This window comes from Denticeps clupeoides, chromosome 5 (assembly GCF_900700375.1).
Source record: "Denticeps clupeoides chromosome 5, fDenClu1.1, whole genome shotgun sequence".
Classification (NCBI taxonomy): Eukaryota; Metazoa; Chordata; class Actinopteri; order Clupeiformes; family Denticipitidae; genus Denticeps; species Denticeps clupeoides.
In genome coordinates this window covers 2,800,718-2,825,103 of record NC_041711.1, presented here as the reverse complement: position 1 = coordinate 2,825,103, position 24,386 = coordinate 2,800,718, and the positions used below count along the sequence as shown (strand labels likewise).

Below are 24,386 nucleotides of genomic sequence, written 5' to 3'. Positions count from 1 at the left end.
TCACTGTACTGGTTACCCATCAAATTTAGGATGGACTACAGAATCCTACTTTTGACCTATAAAGCTCTAAATGGTCTCGCCCCGCAATACCTGAGTGAACTTTTAGTTATTTATGACCCGCCACGCCTCCTGCAGTCAACGGGTGCGGGGTCACTACTAGTACCAAAAGTTCAGAAGGTCACAGCTGGGAGCAGATCCTTCTCCTATAGAGCTCCGCAGTTGTGGAACGGCTTGCCTGTCAGTGTCCGGGACTCAGACACAGTCTCAGTGTATAAATCTAAACTGAAATCACATCTGTTTACTCTGGTCTTTATTAAGTCCACTTAACAGTGTTAAATTCACCCTAGTTAGACTGTCCTTGTTAGGGTACCGGGCCACTGTTGCACCAATATACAACTATTACCACATATTTCAGTATCGGTCGTACGATGCCACCGTCCGCCGCTGCTTCTGTTTGTTCTCTCGGAATCAAGCGCACAGACGACCTTCAGGCTCCAGTGAAGAGACCAGCAGATAAATCCTGGTTCCTGACTACTGCTAAACGAGGACTTGGCATGAAATGAACCAGAGGGTCACCACAGCCACCACCACCGTAACAACTAAAGCTTCAGGGATTTTCAAATGGAACAGCAGCGTCATAATGGACACGTAATGTACACCATGACACTGGACTAAAACCTACTCTGCACTGTCCAGTTCCTCCAAACATGGACAGATGCTCTATACTGCACTTCAGACTTCTTCACCTCTACAACTGTAGAATCTTTTCTCTTATTGGAGAACCCTGCACTGACACCGCTTGCAGGCTCACTCTACCCTGGAAGTCCGTCCCTCTCTGTATCACTCCTTCCCAACGTTTCTTCCTTTCTTTTCTTTTCTTTTCTTTTCTTTTTTTCTCTCTCCTACAGTTTTTGTGTGGAGTATTTCCTTGTGTGCAGAAGGGGGGTGGGGGGTGTTAACTGTAGAGCCTGTCAAAGCCAAGTGAGACATACTGTATCTGATTTTGGGCTATATAAGAAATAAATGTTGCTGTTGTTGTAAGACAGTAAATAGCTGCAGCCCACAAACCCAGCCACCAGGGGGCGTCAGAGACCTCAAATGTAAAGTGATGACGCACACGTCCCCCTACAGGAAATATGAATTAAACTGAAGTCAAATAAAACTGATCTATTGAAGAGTGACGTTAAGCTTAAGATAAGGAAAGTTTATATATATACAATTCATGTGTATGTGTGCATGTGTGTGTGTGCATGTATTTGGTAAATCTATTTGTGTTCGTGTGTGTAAGTGTGTGCATGTGTATGGTGTAAATATATGTGTGTGTGAGTGTATTGTGTATCATTATGCATGTGTGTGTGTTTTGTGTATCTACTATGTGCGTGTGTGTACGTTGGTTAGTATGTGGAACTGACAGTATAGAATCCCTGCCACAGCCATCTTCTTATTACATTCTCTTATAATATGGAGTGCACTGTTACCCTGTGTGTGTGTGTGTGTGTGTGTGTGTGTGTGTGTGTGTGTGCATGTTCTCACTCTGATTACACACATAAGCCAATTAAAATCGCCACTCATAAGTAGGTCAAAACAAATCAACTTGGGTACTATGAAGCCACTAAGGCAGATGGGCAGGCTACACTAAAACACACACACACACACACACACACACACTGCTCAAATAACCTGCTGGACTCTGGTGCCCAGGGAGGTGCCAAAAGACCCAGGATTAGGATCGGACGCTATCTGAACGCATACTGACCCCTTAGGATCAGTGGAACGTGTCCCCAAGCAGAAGACAGAGCCGCAGGGAGCGTGAATGGCCTCTCTGTTCCGCACACCTTAATTCACGGGTTCCAGCTGTGGTTCTCTCTCACCTCCTGGCCGTCCTTGTCCTGCCTGTCGTGCGCGTGCTGCGCCACGGTGGACAGGAACTCCAGCAGACGCTGCAGCGTGTCGCAGTTGCAGGCGGGAAGCAGGTAGACGAGCAGCTGGGAGCAGATCTGCTGGTCCTCCGGCTCCAGCACTGGCACAGAACCACGAGCAGAGGACAGAGAACACCGCGTGTTAGTGTCTGGTCAGGGTCGAGCGTGTTAAGTAAGTGTCTAAGCGCAGTGTGGAACGTGTTAAGTGTTGAGTAAAACTGTAGACTGAGACTAAAATGAGACTATAAAATTCCCTCTTCACGGGGTCTCCGATCCCAATCGACTCTGTTCTCCTTTGTGGTCCCTGGCTGGTGGGACAACTTGCCCGGCTCCATTCGACTAGCCGAGACTACCGTCACCTTTAAAAAGCAGGTGAAAACCCACTTGTTCAAACAGTATTTCAAACGAGACTAACACACACGCACAATGACAATCACTTCAACAAAGACATGCACACACACTAAAAAAAAAAAAATTTTTTGTTTTCGTCTAGCACTTAACAATTCCCGAGCATGTTCTGTTCCTGACAAGTTCGGCCTTATCAGGGCTCTTAGTTTTTTTTTTAACTCAAATTCTATGGAAACCGAATGAGAATTGCTGGTGTCTTCCTCTTGTAAGACGCTTTGGATAAAAGCGTCTGCCAAGTACACGATTGTATATACACGTCTGTCACACTGCAAATCACCTTCAACATTGCACTGCACTTTATGTACACTCTGTATATAGGATTAATTTTTTTTGCCTATTTATTTATAGACCCATGTACCTTATTTTTATATTTATTTATTTATATATTTTATATATTCAGTAGATATAGTTATTTCTAAACAGCACAAACAAATCCAACAACTCGTACAATAACACTTACACACATCCTTACACCTTGTTGTTGTTGTTTTCTACTCTGTACTTGAGAGACACCATCTACCGGAATCAAATTCCTTGTATGTGCTTGCACTTATTTGGCCAATTAATACGATTCTGATTCTGAAGTAAAGTAAAGTAATCTGGCCTAAAATGTTAGGCCTGACCAGACCCGAGCCCAACAGAAACAGGCCAGACAGCTTTTAAAAAAAGGGAAAGGAAATGTGCGGGTTTAAAATATAATCGCCAGAGTCTAGGCTAAATAATTACAAGGTGCTAGGTGGCCTAGCGGTTAAGGAAGCGGCCCCGTAATCAGAAGGTTGCCGGTTCGAATCCCGATCCTCCAAGGTGCCACTGAGGTGCCGCTGAGCAAAGCACCGTCCCCACACACTGCTCCCCGGGCGCCTGTCATGGCTGCCCACTGCTCACTCAGGGTGATGGGTTAAATGCAGAGGACAAATTTCACTGTGTGCACCGTGTGCTGTGCTGCTGTGTATCACAAGTGACAATCACTTCACAATCACATCAAAAGCCACTTGATGAGATGCTCACTAACACGAGTGAACGATAAGACCGTGTTCAGCATGAACCTTCAGGACCCATTGGAAACCGTCCCTGTTGTCCAACTGAAGGTGGTGGAGACATGCAAGAGCAAGCAAGAGAGACGCAAATCTTCAACGTTTTGTTTATTACACAACCTCACGTGTGTTATTTCAAAGTCCTGCATCCTCACTTTCGTTCCATAATGTAAAAAAAAATGCAAGACCCATAAATGAATGGGGGCGTCCATACTTTTGACTGGTGCCGTATGTGTGTTGAGTGCATGAGGGTGTCGACTGAGTGACAACTGTCTGTTTAGTTGTTAATGGTGGGTGGTGTGTGATGGATGACTGCAATTTGTTAGTGTGTCATGTATAAGCGTGTGTGTGTGTGTGTGTGTGTGTGTGTGTGCAGCTCTTACGCATGGTGTTAATGAAGGCGGTGTAAAGCTCTCTGGTCAGCAGCGGGTCTGGCATGTCCCGCAGGAACTCCTTCAGCAGCGCGGCCACGTCGTGAACGCTGTGGTCCTCGTCCAAAGCCACATCCACACCGCGGTCAAACTCATCACGCAGCTGGGCACACACACACACACAGAAGAAAATATGTCTATATGAAGGTGTGAGTTTGCATGTGAGCATGAGGAACTAAAGCTTCTTGTGGTGCTACTTGTTAAAAACCTTTTCAAGGTTTTTAAGGCTGGTCTGGGGTCAGACATCTTGAATACACACTTCTGTCACTTCAGGCAGGAACACAGAGCCGAGGACCATGTGACTTCACTTCAGGTTCATCCAAGAGCCGTTTCCATGGCAATTTGCATTTGGCCCCTGATGTGTGTGTGTATACGCGTGCATGCATATCCAGTACAGATGGGCTGAGAAACACATTTCACACACGTCCTGAGATAAGACACGGAACGGCCATGAACAGGTCTTAGAAACAGGAGGAGCTAATGTTCCTCACAGAACGAGCCCAGATCCTGATGAAATCCTGTTTCAGAACCACCTGTGTGTATCGTGTGATATTAAACATTTCCATCACAAACCATCCAGGTGAAAAAATGAAATATTGAAAAACGACTGCATGGATGTGTATCAAGCTTTAGACTTGAGCATTAGTTCCAATTAATCGTAACCAGTTTATTGCATTTTCATATGAGAAGAATGCAGATATTTATCAGACTGCTGATACTGTAGGTAACTTGGTGCAAAGTGAGGGTGGGCGGTTCTTCTCAGCTCAAATGAATTCCAAAGCAGGCTGCCAGATCTTAAGACATAGATTAATGAACCTTTTTAATGTACCGTGGGCAAGTGAGAGCGCCTACTGGGCCATGGACAGGGTCGTATTTCTCCTGCACGCTGTCATTATGGAGGTGTTGATATGTGTAATATATAAATAAAAACCTGGTCCGACTGGTTCCTGCCCAGGTCACCGCCTGCTCCACTGGCACCCTGATCTTTTTAAATTACAGCCCATGCCACCCAGATTTTAGAAAAAATAACATTATAGGAGCCGGCGGGGGAATAAACAACAGAGCTTCCGTGTGGCTCCACCAATCACAAATGCGTCGCTGTAGGCAGAAGAGCCCTTGATGGGAGACCAGGCGCCGTAATGAGGCGCCGTGTTGAATTAATGCCGATAACAAGACTCCATCTTAACCTCAGCCCCTGAATGGCCGCAATATCACCCGACTCGGGGCCAGTGGTGGCTGTGGTGGCCTAGCGGGTATGGAAGCGGCCCCGTAATCAGAAGGTTGCCGGTTCGAGTTGCCACTGAGGTCTCCTTGATGAAGGTACAGTCACCGCACACTGCTCCCTGGGCGCCTGTCATGGCCGCCCACTGCCATCACCAAGGGTGATGGTTAAAAGTAGAGGACACATTTCGTTGTGTCACCTTGTGCTGTGCTTCACTTTCACTTCAATACACTGTGTGTGTGTGTGTGTGTGTGTGTGAGTGAGTGAGTGTGTGTCCGCGTTTCAAGCTCTTACCTGCCTCACTCGTTTTTTAGAGCTGCCCACACGAAAAATCCCGACAGTCTGCAGACCTGAAACACACACACACACGCACACACCCTCATGTAATCGTATCCAGTGTCTCAGTGTCTTGTGTGTGTGTGTGTGAATGTAACAATAAAATCCCAGGAAGATGTGTAATCAGATGCCTTTAAAAAAAGAGAGAGGAACTTCACAAATGTTCAAAAATGCCTTGCACGCTGTTCTCTCTATCGCCTGGTATGTCCTTCTGTGAAAAGAGCGGCGTGAGAGAAAGAAAAAGCGGCCAGGAGCATCAGAAGGAGAGAAACTCAGGCCCCGCCCACACGAGAATGCGTTTCTCAAAAAAACGTTTTCACACGGAGACGCAGAGAACGGCCCGAAACGCTGTTTTAACCCCTCTCCACGTCGGTAAGTGGCGCTGTAACTCCTCACTCTCCTGGTTCGGCGTCTAGTTCTCCTCTGCGGTGAGTCTCCTCCAGCCGCATCTTTTCATTAGAAATGTGCACCGCAGAGAGGATTTCTTGTGGCTGCTGCAGCACGACCACGAACGTTCTGGGTCCCCTGGAAAGCCGTTTCCCTGTACACGCAAGGCCGGATCGGATAGAAATGATTCCGTTTCAGAGAAAACGGGACCATGGATGGGTTCGGTGCCCGCTGAAGAAGAGGGAGAAGCTCTTTGTTATGGTTTTTATTTATAAAAATGGGAAAAAGCTGATTTATTCTTCACTAGAAATGCAGAGATGCTCCTCTAACAGAGACCTTGTCTTTCAGCATGCTGCTGTTCCTTCCCTGAGAGGTCTCCGTTGTGTGGGACAGAGACCGGGACTCATGGTGGTCCAGCAAACATATCAGGCAGGACCAGGTCCAGGTTCTGTTTCTCCCGGATGGGAATATTTACTTCACTGAACAGCGTGGGAACAATACAGCGAATTCAACTGCCGACAAGCCCACAATTTAAAGCAGCAGGTTCATCTTCTAACCAGTGTGCACATGGTGAGTATGAAGGAGCGTACCATACTTCTCCAGGTTCTGGCAGCAGTTGTCCACCACACGTGGAACCTGTCTGTAGATGGGGTTGAGACTCAGCTTCTTGTCCTGCTTCTCCTTCTTGCTGGGCGTGTCTGCGGGCAGCGAGAGCTGCAGCGCCTCCAGCAGACGGGACTGGTTGTCATCCAGGTCGGTGATGGAGTCCACCGACATGGCGCCCTGCCAACACACCTCACATTTTACATTTACATTTACATTTGTGGCCCTTATCCAGTGAGAGCGACTTCATCAATGAAGTCATCGGTTCTGGTTCACTAGGACTAGAACCATGAATACAATCATTTTATTCGCTCTGACGATAAGAAAGTATTCCCTAAAGAGGAAGGTCTTAAAATGGCTGGACAAGGAAACCACAAAGATGCCAGTAGCAAAATCAAGCCAGGCATCACCAACCCATGGACTCTGACCAGGACGTGGTGCAAGAATGCTCCAAAGAGACTCTTTACAGCTAGTGTTGTTTTTGTCAGTGATATTAATGGTGAAAAATCTAATGACAAAACGTGACAAAAACGAGAAGAGATGAAACCTAAATGCTGGTCATGTGATGATAACTACAACTAAACGTATCATGTAATATTGTTGATGAATAAAATTGAGACTAAATAAAAACTATACTAGAATGTCTCTTTATTTACAATGATTAAAAAAAGGGGCCAAGATGTTATTCCCTCTCGTTTTCTTGTGTAATTATTATTATTATTATTATTATTATTATTATTATTATTACTATTATGCAGTAATTCTGTTTCCTGTGTCTCCCATCTGGATGCATAGATGACATCACTTCTTCAATTCCAATTATTATTTCAGAATGCTTGTGGTGGGTTATCAGATGACTGGGAGACCTTTGGACGCTTTCTTTACAATGAAGTGGAAAAAAAACTGTGAAAAAAACACGGTGAGAAATGCGGCAACTGGAATGGATGTGGACTATTCTAAAAGAAAATGCTAGTGTCTGCTCTACTAGGTACTAGTTGACTGGATTAAAAAGAATTGCATTATTGAAAAAACAGACACAACAGATACGTTTTTCATTGACTGAAACTAGACTTAAATGTCTAGACTAAAATGATTCTGACTAAAATATGACTAAAACGCTCAGACTTTTAGTCAACTGAAACTTGACTAGACTAAAACTTGACTAGACTTACATTTGCATTTACATTTACAGCATTTATCAGACGCCCTTATCCAGAGCGACTTACAATCAGTAGTTACAGGGACATTCTCCCTGGAGCAACTTAGGGTTAAGTGTCTTGCTCAGGGACACAATGGTAGTAAGTAGGATTTGAACCCGGGTCTTCTGGTTCACAGGCGAGTGTCTTACCCACTAGGCTACTACCACCAGACTTGACTGGATGGGACTAAGAAGAATATAAACTTAAATGACCTCTTGACGCAAAGACTAGACTAAAAGTAAAATTGAGACAGGCCTCCAAAAACAACTATATATACAGGTCTTAACGGCATCCGATCCTGAAGGGAATGCCAGAAACCCCAAGCTGGTGGGGCTCTTCTCAATAGATCTGCCTTCCTTCGCAGCCCATGACCAGAAGTGTTTCAGGGAGGAGTTGGGAAGGCAGGGCTGACTCCTGAAAGGGGAGGGGTTATGGAGGAGGAGACAAGGTGATGATAAATAGAGAAGACACCCACCCTTCTCCGGGTTCGAGGGGCCGGCTCTGGCGTGTTGGGGGACGACTCTGTGGCGTTCTCCGAGGTGGAGCTTAGGGATGAGTTGCTGCTGGACAGTTCTTTGGTTGGACGCTTGGTGGCGAATTGCAGGATGGAGGAGACCAGGTCGCTGGGGTCCTTATGTTCCTCTCGCAGAAGAGGGTCCTGCCGCTGGCGGTGGGCTCGGTCGTTAGCGATGACCTGAGACAGGGGGATTGCGAATGCCTGTGGCATGCACTCTGACACACACACACACACACACAAACACACAATGAATTGAAATCACGGCATCATACCACAGGTCTAATACCGCCAATCAGAACAGCCCGTGTAGGACCTTTTTGAATATGTTCATTGTTTATTCCTAACGTATAAATAATAAGCATTTTACGCCATAGTAATCCCCAGCATGAGTAAAGAAAGTATTCCGCCACAGATCCAGAGCAAAAAACTGCTTTAACTGGGTGTGTGGAATATTAGTCACGATCCCGGATATTTCCTGGTGCTCCGGGCCCACATCTCCCTGACCAGTGTTGTGCTTTTTGATTACCTGATTGTGTTCATGTATTATTATTACTATGAATTCTGTCATTCAGCATTTTTTCCTCGGTTTTGTTTGTGACTGTCTAGTGTGTGTGTGTGTGTGTGTGTGTGTGAGGTAGAGCTGTGAGTGGACCTAAAAAGTTAGGCCTGACCCAGACCTCCTCAGCACCCATTTTCTCATCTTTCTCCTGATGATTAAAATTCGTCTCCTGATGACGGCGGCCGAGAATTGCAGTACAAACTCCAAAACACTTTTACCAATCACCGAAACAAGCAGCAAGTGGAAAGAATAGGACACTACAGACCGGACGTTCATGTTTTTTGACTTGCTCATTTACTGCGCAAGTCAAAATGATAGAAACACCGCCATGTGCTTTGTGCTTTTGCCCAAAGTCATGTGTTTGTGTCCTCCTGTAGGGCTGTAGCAACGGCACTGCAGCAGGAAGTCTTATAATAAATGTTTTACAGATACATCAACATATAGCATAACCGTATACCAGATAAAAATACCAGGTGATTATATTTTTTAACGTTTTGGCATTTCTGTACTGTTCACATCCAAAATCTTTTCAGATAATATTTAAAAACACTATGCTTGTTGATATTTTATCATGCAGTTCCTCCAGGATTCCAAGGTTTTATTTTGTGATTTTATAATATCATAATGACATAATGCACAGGCTACGACCATGCATGCTGTCAGTACCCAATCGCAGGTGCGGAACCGATCGGGCAAGAGGTACGGATTACTTAGTAAACCCGGGAGTGCACGGTGACTAGCGGATTACTGACAGATTGATGGCTTGTTTCATTTTATTTATTGGGTCTGCAGTATTTTAATACCTTAAAGATTTACTAGTCATTTTTAATGCCATTTAAGGCCTTATTTTTTTGGAAAGTTGAATTTATGAGCGGAAGCCCTGCCGTGTTCTCTGTGCTTTTGCCCAAATGCCTCGTGCTGCAAGCAGGCGTGGTTTCGCCCAGGTGATGCGTCCTTGTCATTTCCGCGAGGATCGGATATTTCTCCGGTAGGCCTGAATCAACAAAATCTCTCCTGTGGGCCAAATTTATATCACATGCCGTTAATACCATGCAGCCCTACATTCCCGTGTACATTAAATATTTAAATATGAAGATAGAACAATGGTTTAATACAAGATGGGGATGTGGGCTCTAAATGGGCAACTGTTTTTTAAACTTTTTATTGCCTTATTATTTATTCCTCTTGTTGCACCGAACATGTTTACGACAAAATAATTCCCCTCCTTCTTATCTTAACTTACATTTCCTGTCTGTTCCTCGTAATATTTAAGGGGCATTTCTGAGATATTCTGGCCTTTTTCGACCTTTGCCCCTTGGAAACACACAGAGCTGCTGAACATGGGCGCTCTTTGTTACTCCGTTACCGTAATTCTTGTGATTTACTGCTGCCGGTGTGTGTGTGTTTTACTATTGTGCTCCACTTGTACGAACAACTGGGACAACCAGTCCCCCCTGTGGTAATAAAAACGTCTGTTTGATCAAAGTGTTTACTTAATTAACACAGACACATGCTCATACAAAGAGGACACACACACACACACACACACACACACACACACACACACTTCTGTTCTTTAGATCAGCAACAGATGACAACAGCCCACAGCTCCGCAGGATCAGAGTGTGAACATCATTCAGACGAAAAGAACAAAACAATGAGTTCAGAAACAGGTTCTTTTTGTGCCAGTTCACTACTAAGCTCAAAATAACAAAAAAAAAAAAACAGCCCAAGACCGATACAGTTCATGTTATAATGCAACCACATTTGTACAAACACGAAATACCTCACTGCGGTAAAGAGAGATATTTTCTCGGTGATATATAAGATGCATTTGTCATGTTCAGTCACATCCACTAGTTCCCCCATCAGAATGTTTGAATGAAAAAAGTGTTGATAACCTGCATGTTGGTGTGGGTAGTGGGCGTGGTCATGTTTGCTTGAATTAATGCGCTGATTTCCTGCATGTTGGTGTGGGTAGTGGGCGTGGTCACGTTTGCTTGAATTAATGCGCTGATTTCCTGCATGTTGGTGTGGGTAGTGGGCGTGGTCACGTTTGCTTGAATTAATGCGCTGATTTCCTGCATGTTGGTGTGGGTAGTGGGCGTGGTCACGTTTGTGTACAAGGGTATTTAGGAGTGTAGAAAATGAAGGGAGACAGAGGAAAAAGGGAGTTGGATGCTGCGCTATACCTGGGCGTGTCACGTATTGACAGGAGGGGGGTTAAATCGTCCAGAATGAGGAAGTAGGGGGTGTGAGAGCTGTCAATCATGCCTGCAAGGCTCCTCCCTGTTTAAACTTTGTTTATATAAACATAATTATCAGAATGTTCATCAGAAAGTTATTCAGAAATAAATACACACCAACACAAATGGCTGGGTGGGTAGTTAGTCACATCTTGTTTCTATCTGGTTATTAATTGCACCAGGAAATGGCCTTAAAACATACAGTATAATAGAATAAATGGGAATTTCAGCCCACCAGAAGGGGTTCGTGTATTTACCTCTGTTCACTACGCACCACTGGGACATCAGACAGAACATGGGACGGGGGGGGGCGGGGCCCCAGTCCGACTCTCCCCTTCCCCACTTGTGGAATTTCTGCCAAATGCCCCGTCTATGCCAGCCTGGCACTTCACTCCAGCAGCACTGTCCCCTTACAAGGAGCACGTTCCCTTCTTCTAAATATATCCAGACGAGGGAGAAAGTGGTGAGACAGCCTCGCTGAGGCCTGTCCAGAGAAAAACAGCGGAGAAGGCAACACAGATCCTTCCCATCGTTCAGTGTCCACGGCACCTCTACAAATCAGTCCTCACACTGACCCACCACCAGGAACTCAGAGTCACACCACCAATCTGACCTAATGACTCCTACCACGTTATTTAGTATACACCCAACCGCCATGTACTTCATCCCACAGTGCAATTCAGAGTTCACTGTGGTTCCTCATAAACAAACACTTCGGATTACGCAACATCACGGCCAGCTGGTACAGACAATTATGGTCCAGTATACCATGATCACCCCAACTCTAACCTTAAATACCCATGTAGGGTATTACCGATGTGTAATCGGTATAAACGGTATGAACAGTATGTGATGTAAATTGATTATAGGTGACCACGCCTACTTGAAACATGAGGCTTTAGTTTTGGGCGAAAGCACAGAGCACACGGCAGGGTTTACACAGTAAATACGTGTTTCCAAAAAAAATAAAAAACAAGGCCTTTACTATCATTAAAAATGACTGGTAAATCTATAGTAAATAAATAAAATAATCCGCCGGTTGCTGCGCACTTCCAGATTTCCTAAATGCAGCGCGCGTGTCAGTACAATTTGCCCAGTCGGTTCCACGCATGCGTGCGTTAGCAATGGTGAGGATTAGGTTCAGGACTAGGGTCATCTTGCAGTTTAGGCTGCAAGATGGTGGCTTTTGGAGTACGCATGCGAACACTGGTGCAGAACCGATCGTGCAAGTGGCACGGATCGGGTACTGACAGCGCATGGAAATGACCAGGGGCGGTCGTAGGCTGTTTCGTGCTCTGTGCAAAAAATAAAGTCTTGGAATCCTGGAAGGATGGCATGATAAAATATTAACAAACATAGTGTTATTTAAATATTTTATGACAATATTTTAATAACTGTAGAGTAAACTCTACAGCTGAACACAGAAAATCCTAAAATTTGATATAATCACAGGCATCATGAAAAAAACCTGGTATTTCACTGGTCTTATGGATGTGACAGATAGTCCACTTTTAGTAGAATTGCGCAGATATAGTTTTATCTGGCATACCTTTATGCTATAGGTTGATGTACCTGTACATTTACAAATTATATACCACAATATATACCGTCTAACGTCTATGGTTCATCGCAATATGAATTTTATTCCATACCAGTGTATGCACATCATTTCATTGTGTAAACCAGAACTATTAGGTTTATAATCTATAAATTACATATAATCTATTAGTTATAGAATGAATGCTTATGCTGATATAAACATCCTTAAGGCCACCTTCATCTTTTAGACTAGATCATAGCTGACTGTACGTTGCTGTGAAGTGCTGAAAAGACATAACTCTGCTACTGAAGTCGGCGTTTTTAATTGTTGGTTCTTTGCTTTATTCACCATTGTCATGGCCAAAGCGCCTCCAGCCTGCCAGAAGGCGCTGGACCAGCCTGGGAGACAATGACCCGGAAGGGGAAATGGAAGTGGGCGGCAGCGAGTATAAAAGTGAGGTAACCCCGAGGAGACACGCCCGCTCTTTGAATGAGATTACTCACCAGAGACGCTAGCTCTCTCACCCACGCCCAAGATACTTTAATCCATGAAATACGACCTTCGCCTGCCCACGACTTCGAGAATTACCTGACCCCTTTGAAACCACGAAAGAACCCCGACTGGAACTTCCTGGCCGCGACCTCTGCCTGCCCCTGACCTTGAGCCTGCCTTCCTCCTAACCAAGACATACTCCCGTCCAGTCCACGCTCCCGGACCATCCTGAAACCCGCCGTCTTCCGGTTCTCCTCTGCCCTGGTACTTCCCACAGATCCCGAACTCACTCCCCGCTGCGCGGCAGCGCGTCCACTGCTTCCTTCCCATCCTCATTCCCCGCCAGTCTCTCCCTCACGGACCAAACGCCTCCGGTCCTCCTCTCCAGCACGTCCAGTGTCCTCTCCCGGTACGACGGCTTGTTGCACTTGCAGTGTGACTGCAAGTGTGTTACCGGATTCCCATTGTGACAACCATGTTAAAAAAAGTGTGAGGCTATGAAGGTTTTCCGTGTTGGAACTCCACCGTAGCCATGGCAGTGCACAGCACGCCGCAACCTGATGTGTACCTCCCCTGCTTTTTCCCTCCGCATCACGGCAATACGGACAAATTGTCTGTTTGGTAACATCGCATCTCCAGCAAGACATTTCCACATGCAATGTAGACACACCAGCGTGCAACTGTACATCAGTATGATTGACGTTAAGGAAGTGGCCCCGTAATCAGAAGGCTCGAGGTGCCACTGAGCGAAGCACCGTCCCCACACACTGCTCCCCAGGCGCCTGTCATGGCTGCCCACTGCTCACTCAGGGTGATGGTTAAATACAGAGGACACATTTCACTGTGGGCACCGTGTGCTGTGCTGCTGTGTATCACAATGACTTTCCCTTCACTTTCACACACACACATACTGAATCCCACCTTTATCTTTGTTCTTCTCTTTGGCTAAAGAGTCCAGCTTCCGCCGCAAAGACTTCTTCCTCTTCTGTCCATCTGTAGAGGAGAAAACAATAACTTTCAGTGCTGATACGGTACATAAGTAAAACTACAAACAGTAGGCCTCAAATCAAAAGTTGGTCAATGTTTGCATGCTGATGTTTGCATTGTACATAGAAGCTGAAGCTGTCTGCATTACAGCACTCTTCTCCGGGTGGCCCGTACAAAACATGTGGACGGTAATTTCTACTAAACGTTCACAGGTTCTCTGTAGAACATGAGGAAGTTGGGGCTGAAAAATCATACAGTGCGATTGTTGATCGTTTCATACGACGTGATTTCTTCTTTTAAAGTGGGACAACTTGTACAATCGGCGCCCCCACCCTATCTATTTACTTTAATGTAGAAGTGGGATAAATATATGTAAAGCTTTTTCTTTAACATGGACCAGTTTCCTGAGAAGGAGGTTGCCCAGCATGTGCAGCTCATTCAGTTGACAGTCCATGTTTGTGTATGAAGGAGGGGGGGGTTCTGCAGTCTGATGGCTGGTGTCTGGTGGATCAGGCCCCGATGCTGTGATAGCGTCTGATGGGGTGGGAGTAGCGAGAAGAGTCCATGTGAGGGGGTGTGGAGGGTCAAGCATGATGCATGAAGCCCTCCTGGTGCAGCGCTTGTGGAAGATGTCCTGTAGCGGAGGGATAGATGTTCCGATGATGAAGGAGCTGATCTGAGAGGGGGAAAGTGCAAGAGGAAATAATTGGGATTCTTGTCCCGTGGCTCCAACGCCTGCACGGAAACCCTGAAAACGCCAGTGCTCTGCTCTGCTCTGCTCTGCTCTGCCGACGTTGCCAGGTATGCTGCAAAGTTCTCGCCTTTCCTGAACAGTCCCAGACTCGGGATAAATAAATAACAAAAGATAAAAAAATTACAAGAGATGGAAAAATGAAGAGACTGTCAAAGGTGGGAGGGTAGTAGCCTAGTGGGTAACACACTTGCCTATGAACCAGAAGACTACAGAGTCACAGGTTCAAATCCCACTTACTATCATTGTGTCCCTGAGCAAGACACTTAACCCTAAGTTGCTCCAGGGGGGACTGTCCCTGTAACTACTGATTGTAAGTCGCTCTGGATAAGGGCGTCTGCTAAATGCCATAAATGTAAAATGAACCACCAACAGGAGGAAGAGGACCATTTTCAACACCAAAAACCATACAGTTTTTGAAACAGTCAAGGCCTTCAAACCTATTCTCCAAATGGGTTGGAAACCATCAAGATGATCTGGAACAGCAATACTTATAAATAAATGTTTAACTATACAGCGATTCCAGTTTTTATGATGTATGTTGGCAAACATACATTGGGCAGTGGGGAAGTGGTGGCCTAGCGGTTAAGGAAGTGGCCTCGTAATCAGAAGGTTGAAATCCTGGTCCACCAAGGTGCCACTGAGCAAAGCACCATCCACACACACTGCTCCCCGGGCGCCTGTCATGGCTGCCCACAGCTCACCAAGGCTGATGGTTAAAAGCAGAGGACACATTTCGTTGTGTCACCATGTGCTGTGCTGCAGTGTACCACAATGACAGTCACTTCGCTTTCACAAAGCGCATCACATTAGATAGCGCATCCCAGCTCAACGGCACTAGCGAACAAGCCAAAGATGACTGTCGCAGGGAAGGAATTCCTGAGTGAGCAATAGGAAGAAACATTGAGAAGAAACCAAGGCACGGAAAGGAAAAACGAATGCTTTTAGAATAAACCATGAATTTTACACGATTAAATGATTGACCTTTCTGCGTATTAAAGCGTCTGAAGATAAATCATGGTGTGTCCATAATGTACATTAGATAAGCTGATAGTGTGTGATAATATGGTATAAGGAGTTGTTAAGTGACTATTATTTACAGATCGGCCTCTAGCGAACCAAATGAGGTGATTTCTATGATGGAAAAATTTTAAAGCTCTTATGTAAGTTGGGCTGAATAAGGGCCAAATGCTGTAAATGTAAACAATGCTTTTTAAAATTGGTTTCTTTTTCTTTGAACCATCGGTTTTGTGTATTCATATTTGATATAAGTGCAGCTTGTCAATAAAATCTCCCAGCAGTGGTGGATCCAAAGCATTTTATAACATTTTATATTTTGGAATATAAAAAAGGTTAATTATACAATTTCCTGCTGCAGTGCTTTTGCTATTTAAATGTACAAATCAAATTATACATCATAATATATACCATCTAGCGTCTATGGTTCAGTTCTAAATGCAATATGAACTTTATGCCATATTGCATAGCCCTACTTGTAGTGTGTAATGTCCAAAGTATCAAATACGTTAAAAACAAAAAACACACATGCAAATTATCATGCAAAAAAACTGAATTTTCTGTCCATTAAAGGGATATATGTGTTTTAAAAGTGCAATCAACCACAGAGTGCTGTTTATTGCAGGTCACTAATAAAGAGGAAGCCATTTGAGTAAGAAGGAACAGTTTGATAATCGTGAAGTTGTTTCAGCAGTTTTGTGTGTGCTTTGGTGCAGTTTTTGATCATTTCGCGCTGAAACAGTCAGTTATCTGGCAACACCGCTCTGTCTGAGCAATGGCAGGTGAAACGTGACATTGTACTGACCGCACTGTAATAGCATTAGCATTAGTTCCCCCCTACTTACGCGCATGACTTTCAAATTAGGGCCGAATAACACAATGTGTTTTAAAGGTGTGCTCACATCTGGCTGGATCTCGACCCCCCCCAACAAACTCCACCACTACTCCACCGCTGGCCCGCATTCATGCCGCACTTAACGCTCCGCATCCGATTAATCTCACATCCTCGCCAGGGTCTGACAGCTCCCTCCTTACGTGCAGCACATGGGAAAGAACCGTGCAGACCAGCTCTCATTTTCTTTTAAAAACGTGAAGTGATTGTCACTTGTGATACACAGCAGCACAGCACACGGTGCTGTGGTCATTTTCTGACCTCTCTGCTCGGTTATGAATAGAACTGGGAAGATTTTTCTAAAAATATGTATTTTTTTGAGCAGTTCAGGAATCAAACATGGATTACACAGTCCCAGATTCTGTTTGGACATGGTATCTACACGCACGTCGTGAACAGTCTCAACACAGACCTGCTCGGGAAGAGAAATGCAACTTGCTTTGAGTTGTGGCCTCCCTGCAGCCCCCGCTGAGAAATTTGAGAGGGCTGGGACGGGGATGTATGTATTCCAATGTTATGGTGAAGTTCGGAACCGTGAACTGGGGTCCAATTTCTAGTCTCAGTAACATTAACCTAAAATCAAGGCAGCAGCCGGAGCGCGGCATAGTGAAGACCACCGGCCCCACAGCTGCTCTAATTCCATTTACAAGACCTCTGAGCTTTCACAGCTGCCCGCTGACCTGGGTCTGGTGAAATTACTGCACTTTCCAACTAAACAAATGTTTTAAACATCTATTATGATATTATATTTGCATGTTGTCCTGATGTGCATCTGCAGCTGCTGGGCATACAAATCTCAGGGGGAAAGGGGGTCAGTCCCAGGAGGCCATGCTGCAGGGGATTTGGGTGCTCAAGAGAGGAAACACACACACACACACATTTCCACACTCTGTGTGAATTTGCCAGACCTCTGGTCTTCCACGGCAGGTGGTTACGTAACTCATGGGGCCCAGAGGGGTGGACCGGTGTCCAGTTGCATAAAAACGCACAGCGGCCCACATGTTCAGCGGCTGCAGATCATCTAAAGAGGCGGAGCCTGAACAGTAAAACTGAGAGGATGACGTCCTCTGATCTGATCATCGCCGACTAGTACATTCAGCCCATAGCGATGATCTAAAGCTCCACTTATTTGGAATGTTAATGTTTGTTATACACACTGGCTTGAAGTTAGAGAGGGTTGGGGTGGAGCCCACCTTCATTGGAGTAGTTGGGATACTGTGCAGTGGTTTCTCTTACACTACTGCCTAAAACATTTGCACAGTATCATATTTGTGTGTAAAAGCCGTCACATTTTCATAAAGAAAAATAACTATGTCTGATCTGTTCTTCAGTTCTGAGTGGGAACTGAAACGTTAAGTGCCTGAAGATCTGCCTACAGGCACGGTGTGGAGCGGCTGACCCGCTCCTGAACACAGCAAAGGCCAAGGAGATTGTTGTGTATTTCAGGAAGAGGAAAAGGGACTTCAAACCACTTTACATCAGTGGGGACTGTGTGGAGAGGCTGTCGGGCTTCCGCTTCCTGGGCGTTCACGTCACGGAGGACCTGCCCTGGGGTGTGAACTCAACAGAGCCGGTCAAGAAGAGAGTTCTCAGGAAAACTGCTGGTGTCTTTCTACCGCTGTTCTATTGAGAGCATCCTTGGTTTTCTAGCTGCACTACAGCGCAGAGGAATTGTGAGGACAATTCTTTACCCTCCCTGGACAAACTGCACAGCTCTCGCTGCCTCAAGAGAACACAAAACACCATAAAGGATCATGATCATGACCTGTTCCAACTGCTGCCATCAGGCAAAAGATACAGGAGCATTAAAACCAGGACGAACAGGGCACTTAATGTCATTGAATCTATTTTACCAAGGTCTTCATGAGCAATTAGGTTTCTACCTCACCCTTTAATTTAATATTTTGTATTATATATGTATTATATTTGCATTATATTAGTATAAATGCTAGTTGTCATCTTTTAGAGCTGGCATACTTTCTTTTTTACACGCAGTACTTAAGATACCTCTCTGGCTCAGGGACTGCACCTAATTTTGTTGTTATTGTTACAATGACAATAAAGATATTCTGATTTTAAACTTTTGGCAGAAAACAAAATGTGATTGGCAAGATATTTTCAGCCATTCTACAGAGGACAGTACTAATCTTCTTCTTCTTCTTCTTCCTTCAGCTGCTCCCATTAGGGGTCGCCACAGAGGATCAGCAGGTCTGGTTGTCCGCATGATTGACTTGGCAAAGTTTTGACGCCTGATGCCCTTCCTGATGCAACTCTGCCCATTTAACCAGGCTTGGGACCGGCACCAAGAACTACACTGTTGCACGGTGTCCACTCAATACTAATTCATTTAGTCATCATTAAACTTAGAACACTAATCAAAGTGAATTGTTAAACACTCTAGTGTGTGTGTGTGTGTTTTGTACCTTTTGAGGTCTTGATCCGAAATTCTGGACCATAGTATATGGTACTGTGTGTATGTATACGAGTGTGTGAGTCTTGATCTATGAGTATGGTTCTAGTACATGGACCATGGTACGTGGTACTATGTATAAGTGTGTGTGTGTGTGTGTGTGTGTTTGACCTTATGGGGTCTTGATCTGAAATCCTGGACTATGGTACTAATACATGGACCATGGAACATGGTATGTGCGTGTTTGTGTGTACTGTACCTTTAGGGATAGTGATCTGACAGCCCAGGTCATAGTCCTGGCTGAGACGGGTGTATGCCACTTCCTGTAGCCGAACTCTCTCCAGTTCAGACAGACTCTGTACGGCTACTGGCTTCAGGCACACACTCCTTCCAGACAGACTGTTCCAGGTGAAGTCACCCTGAAGAAGTACAGAGAGACGATCAGAGTCTAGCTGTGGTCAGTTCCACAAAGTCCCAAGGTTCTCCAAATTTGAAGCTCATGGTTTGTGGGCTTTGTAGCAACATCTGTGTTCAGTTAAATAAAGTTTTAGACAAATTAATCTTAACAGCAGGCTGGAATGAAAAACAAGGTGGACCTCAAATAAGCCCAGAAGGGTTTGCGGGATCTGGATCTCCTATGAAGCATCTCGCCACGACCAGACAGCAAAAGAAGCTTCAGACAGATGCTTCAACAGTTTTCAACAGTGTGTAATTTTAACAAACAATGCTGTACTCTGTTTGTTGAAGGTAACCCCTCTGGCCTGAGCTCAGAGAAACTTGGTTCCACATGCAGACATGCAGCCAATTACTGCAGTGTTGTTTTCAGCACATGGTTCCTCAGAAATGTTCTTGCAAGCCAAAACATTTACTACGGTAGTTATATCTAATGGCTCTATCAGATGGGGAGTGTGGCATAGATGGTGCTTGTGACCCTTGTGTGTGTGGGAGGGGTCTAATTATTTCTAAAACCCAGAAGAAGAACTGTAATGACACATTTTTAAAGTAAGGGGAGGAGCCTGTATGTATGATTGACAGCTCTCACACACCCTACTCCTTGATGATTTCGACCCCCTCCTGTCAGTACGTGACACGCCCAGGTGTAGCGCAGCGTCCATCTCCTCCATTTCTACACTCCGAATACCCCTTGCACAAACTTGACCACGCCCACTACCAACACCAACTAATTTATCAGGGCTTTAATTCAATGGGGGGTTCGAATGGGGGGACAAGTGAATATGACATTCCATGACCCAGTCTTGTTCTGCACCGTGCTGCAACGTTCCATTCACGTGAATGTGAAAAGTGAACTGTGGGATCAGGTGGAGCTGGCATGACGTTCACTGCCTGGAACGTGCTCCTCTGCGAGAACCGTTCAGACGTGGAGGAGAAACAGTAATCCACCCCACCATAGTTAAGGCGCAGGACATCTGACATGACATGAGGAGGGGAAGAGAATGCGGCGCAGCACGCGGCCGTCTGCAGCTGTGCTCCTCGCATTCCAGACCTTCCGAACGCAAGTCGGTGCGGAGAGGCCAATCGCACGTTCCGCTTGCTGCTTTTACACACGCCGCACTTTCCCACCGTGACACCACAAACACACACACACACACACTCATACACACTCATACACATGGGCCTTTTAAAGAACTATCTGAAAAAAAGTACTGAAGTACTCCGTTTTCAGCACCAGTTAAACCAGGTCAAAATGGAGTTCCTCCCGGCAGTCCAGGCTCCGCCCCATCGCGCAGTACAAACACAAGGTTCCCCCGAGAGCCCATAACCGCCTGCCGCAGCCCAGTTTACAGCCGTCAGATCCTGACCTGCCGATTCCAAAATGACGGTTCTTGCGGTGAGATCGAGTACAAATGAAGACATGAAGGAACGCAAGAGCTGATAATCACGGGTCGATGTCTGTCTACAGAGAGCCGGAGGTTCCACCGGTTCCAGCATAAGAACCAGACCACCCCATTTCAATCCTCCTCGGTGATTAATGTGCCCCAGTTCCGAAGCAGATTAGTCAGAGTTCCGCGCCGCTCCGCCTCTCCCGGGCCTAAAAGGTTCCACACGTGGCACACGCTGTTCTAATTAACGCAGAACCTTAAAGTATTAGGGGGTCAGGACGGGGCGAGGACGGATCAATACCGGATACCGAGGCAGCATCGGCGGCTTAGCAACCGCAACAAACAAACAACGCGGTTGCCAGAGCGGATTGCTCAGAAGTTCTCCTCTGGTCCAAATCAACATGATTGTCATCACGCGCCAACGTGCCAAATTCCAAGTCGAGGGCAAATGTTCTCGTTCTGAAAAGCTGGTAGAACGTCCACGTCGGACCTGCACTTCTAATCGTTTCGCGGTCTTGGGGTCACTTGAGGCCAGAGAACCTGGAACGGTTCTCCTCCCGCCGTCCGGCATGGATGGGAACGGACAACGTGAGCGGCGTAGCAGAGGGCGAGGCGCCGGGCGGTTCATATAAATAGCGCCACGGGTTTAATTGCGTTATTCCGTTTGCGCTGAAGCGGGCCATCAGTCGTGTTCCAGCCGTTATTGCTTCGCCATCCTGTTGTTCCACGATATTATTTCATCAGCACCACCGTGCGTATCTGGTCTGCTTTTTATGAAGATTAAGACGTCGGCCCCAGGCGGCAGAAGACAGCTGGTCTACTGAGCCTAGTTCCACGCACGGGGCGGAGCAGCGGGGCGGCGGCCTGTTCCACATCCCTGCAGGTTATTAAAAGAGATGCTCCACTTTAAAGTCATGTTGGTTTAATAAAAAAATAAAAAAAAAATGATCTGCACCAAGATCTCCATGGTAACCACTTAGGTTTAAAGAACACATGCAAAAAATACATCAATTGATTAAAAGCAAGCACCAAGCTTTGTTCAATATCGCCCTTGACACAAAACAGCTCAAACTGAGAAGGGCATGGCCTAGTTTGCCAAAAAACTATCCACAATGCACCATGCATATTTCTATAAGTTTATTGGCAAATTAATATCTTTATGCTGCATCACATCGCAAAGCTCAGCGTACTTTCTGGAAATAAACATGTTTCTCCGTCTCTTTCAACAACGGGCACTAATATGCACTAATGCACGTGAAAAATATGTCATGTATGTGACACATATGCACAAAATGAATATCGAGTGTGAGAGAGGAGGACAGAGGGGGTGACTCCAGCACTCCATTAAACCAGACAGAGATCCACCAATCAATACGTCCCACTGTACACAAGCAATGGAGTCCAATCAATGAGACGCCAGCAGTATCAACATGACATGTAATGTATGGCAGCAACACAACCAGCGGGAGGACAAAAAAAATGACACAAAGTGTGTCAGTTTGGATGGCGGGCAGACAGCTTCGAATCTCACTGTCCCAGATTAGTTGGAGGGATGGGCTGAAAGACATTTCACGTGGTTCACCTCATGTTCACACTCATCAACCAGTCACACTTGTGTCTTGTGGATGAGGGCGTGGTCATGCAGGAAGAGGAAGTGGTCCAAGAACCAGAGGGAGAAGTGTGCGCCGCACACACACACACACACACACACACACACATCCATAACATGTCGCGTATTACAACGACAGACACCATAAAGCTCCTATGTAGGTCGCACCGGATAAGAGCGTTATTATCGCACCGCGTCATCTACAGTACAACTTATATATAAATATGTATGTATATTGACTAGGTGTACTGTCATATTTAGTGAGTATTCTGTGAAATAGGAGGTTTTTTTTTTTATAAAACCAGCATAAAAGTCTATATCTAAATCTGGTCTCACCTTGATATGCATAATCTTGCACATGTTGCACCATGGTCCATGGGTCCTGGTTGGGCATGACTCTACAAATGCTTTATTACTTGTTATTGACTGTCATCCATATCCATATTTAAGCATGCAATGCAGATTAATTTTTTTTGTTGCATCTTCAATTCGTAATTGTAAATTCTACCTAAAAAAAATGAATGGGGGTTATATTTTGGTATTTAGAATACATTTGCATTCATGGAGAAAGTGCAAAGTGAACACACTAGGCCACTACCACATCCTACCACTTCCATCCCATATGACTGTTTCTCCACTCATTTATTCCTTTCAGGGGTGTATAAGTTCTAACTCCAGGTTTCGACAGCATCTGAAGGTCGCCAGGTGCCGATCTGCGATCCAACTTTCTGCCAGCGCCTCAATAAACAAGCTTTCAGCTCGGAAGAGGAGCGAGTTCCCATCTCCCATCTGCAGTTACCGTCTGGCACAGTAACCTGGCCGAGGACGAGGAGGACGGGATTTCTCACTCTCCCGAAGGTGCGATTGTTCCAACTCCGGGAGAACCGTGCAGATCTGGAGCAATCGGTTCTCACCGGAGCAAAGGAGGTTGGTGACGATTCCACCTGCAGCGGCCCAGTGTCCCACCGCAGAGCGAAAACACAGAGCGCTTGGCCGGCGGCGGGGTGACGTCAGGCATCGCCGCATTCTCCGAGACGAGAAACAGATTCCACGCCTGTTGTTTTGGAAAAGTGCGCTGGAAACGCAGCACAAAAGCGGGCGGGGCTGGGGGGGGGGGATCTATATGCTTTGCAGCACGTCACCCGACAAGCGCACCATCTGCTAGACGTTATTCGCGACCAGGAGAAATGGGGAGAAAAGAGGTCGCGACCCCTGCAGCCCCCTCCAGAAGTCTGGGGGTTACGCAAGCGGCCCGATCTGGTGCATTCGGAAAATGAAGAGCGGTGCGCGGAATCCCAGCGTTCGTAAACACGCCGCCGGGTCAGACGGGGACACAGACAGGCGAATGGAAAACATATCATCGTTCCTTCTTCCTCTCGAGGGCTACGTTGAATTATTTCATGATATTTCATGAAAATGGTCATCGGCGTAAAACCAGCAGGATGACTGGCCGCCCCAGCGTAGCCGTTACCGGTCGGACTTCAACTTGTCCTGGTCGTGGGCGCGGCCCCGAGATTTAGGCCGCGTTCACACCTACAGGTTTTAGTGCGCTTGAATCCAAGTCAACCACGCCGAGACCCGCGAAAAGAGGCGGTGTCCACTCAAATCGAACCGAGCTGAACCGAAACAGGACCAAACGCTGTCACAGGATTCCAGAACAGTGAATTATGGGTAAATTTTAATGTCGTCTACTCCTTGTATTTACTGTTGATGTTCCCGTGGTGATACATCTGACCAATCAGCAGAGAGACGGTTGCAAAGTTTTTTGGTTCGCTTGGAAACCGGACCGAGAGGAAAATGATAGGATGCTACAAACGCAAACATACGGAGGTGCGAAAGTGCCCTGAGGTGCGAGCGTCTCATTAGTACCGGATTCCACTGTGATGAGACAGTGAGGTCAAAGTACCACACACACAGCTCTTCTACATGCATTCAGGTCACATGGTGTGCATCTTGTGACACATCTCATGCATACATGACACATTA

The 24,386-nt window shown here is 45.9% G+C and overlaps 1 protein-coding gene across 2 annotated transcripts in view; it reads right to left on the bottom strand.

Moving 5' to 3' along the window:
• Nucleotides 1-24,386, bottom strand: part of LOC114789968 (rho GTPase-activating protein 6-like) — a 69,153-nt gene that overhangs the window by 5,937 nt on the left and 38,830 nt on the right. For both annotated transcript variants that reach the window (XM_028979477.1, XM_028979478.1), the window contains 7 exons: nucleotides 19,210-19,369; nucleotides 13,815-13,886; nucleotides 8,015-8,271; nucleotides 6,328-6,520; nucleotides 5,309-5,364; nucleotides 3,745-3,895; nucleotides 1,872-2,020 (listed from right to left, as the gene is read on the bottom strand). In XM_028979477.1, coding sequence (XP_028835310.1) covers nucleotides 1,872-2,020; nucleotides 3,745-3,895; nucleotides 5,309-5,364; nucleotides 6,328-6,520; nucleotides 8,015-8,271; nucleotides 13,815-13,886; nucleotides 19,210-19,369 — 1,038 coding nt within the window. The remainder of the gene's footprint in view (nucleotides 1-1,871; nucleotides 2,021-3,744; nucleotides 3,896-5,308; nucleotides 5,365-6,327; nucleotides 6,521-8,014; nucleotides 8,272-13,814; nucleotides 13,887-19,209; nucleotides 19,370-24,386) is intronic.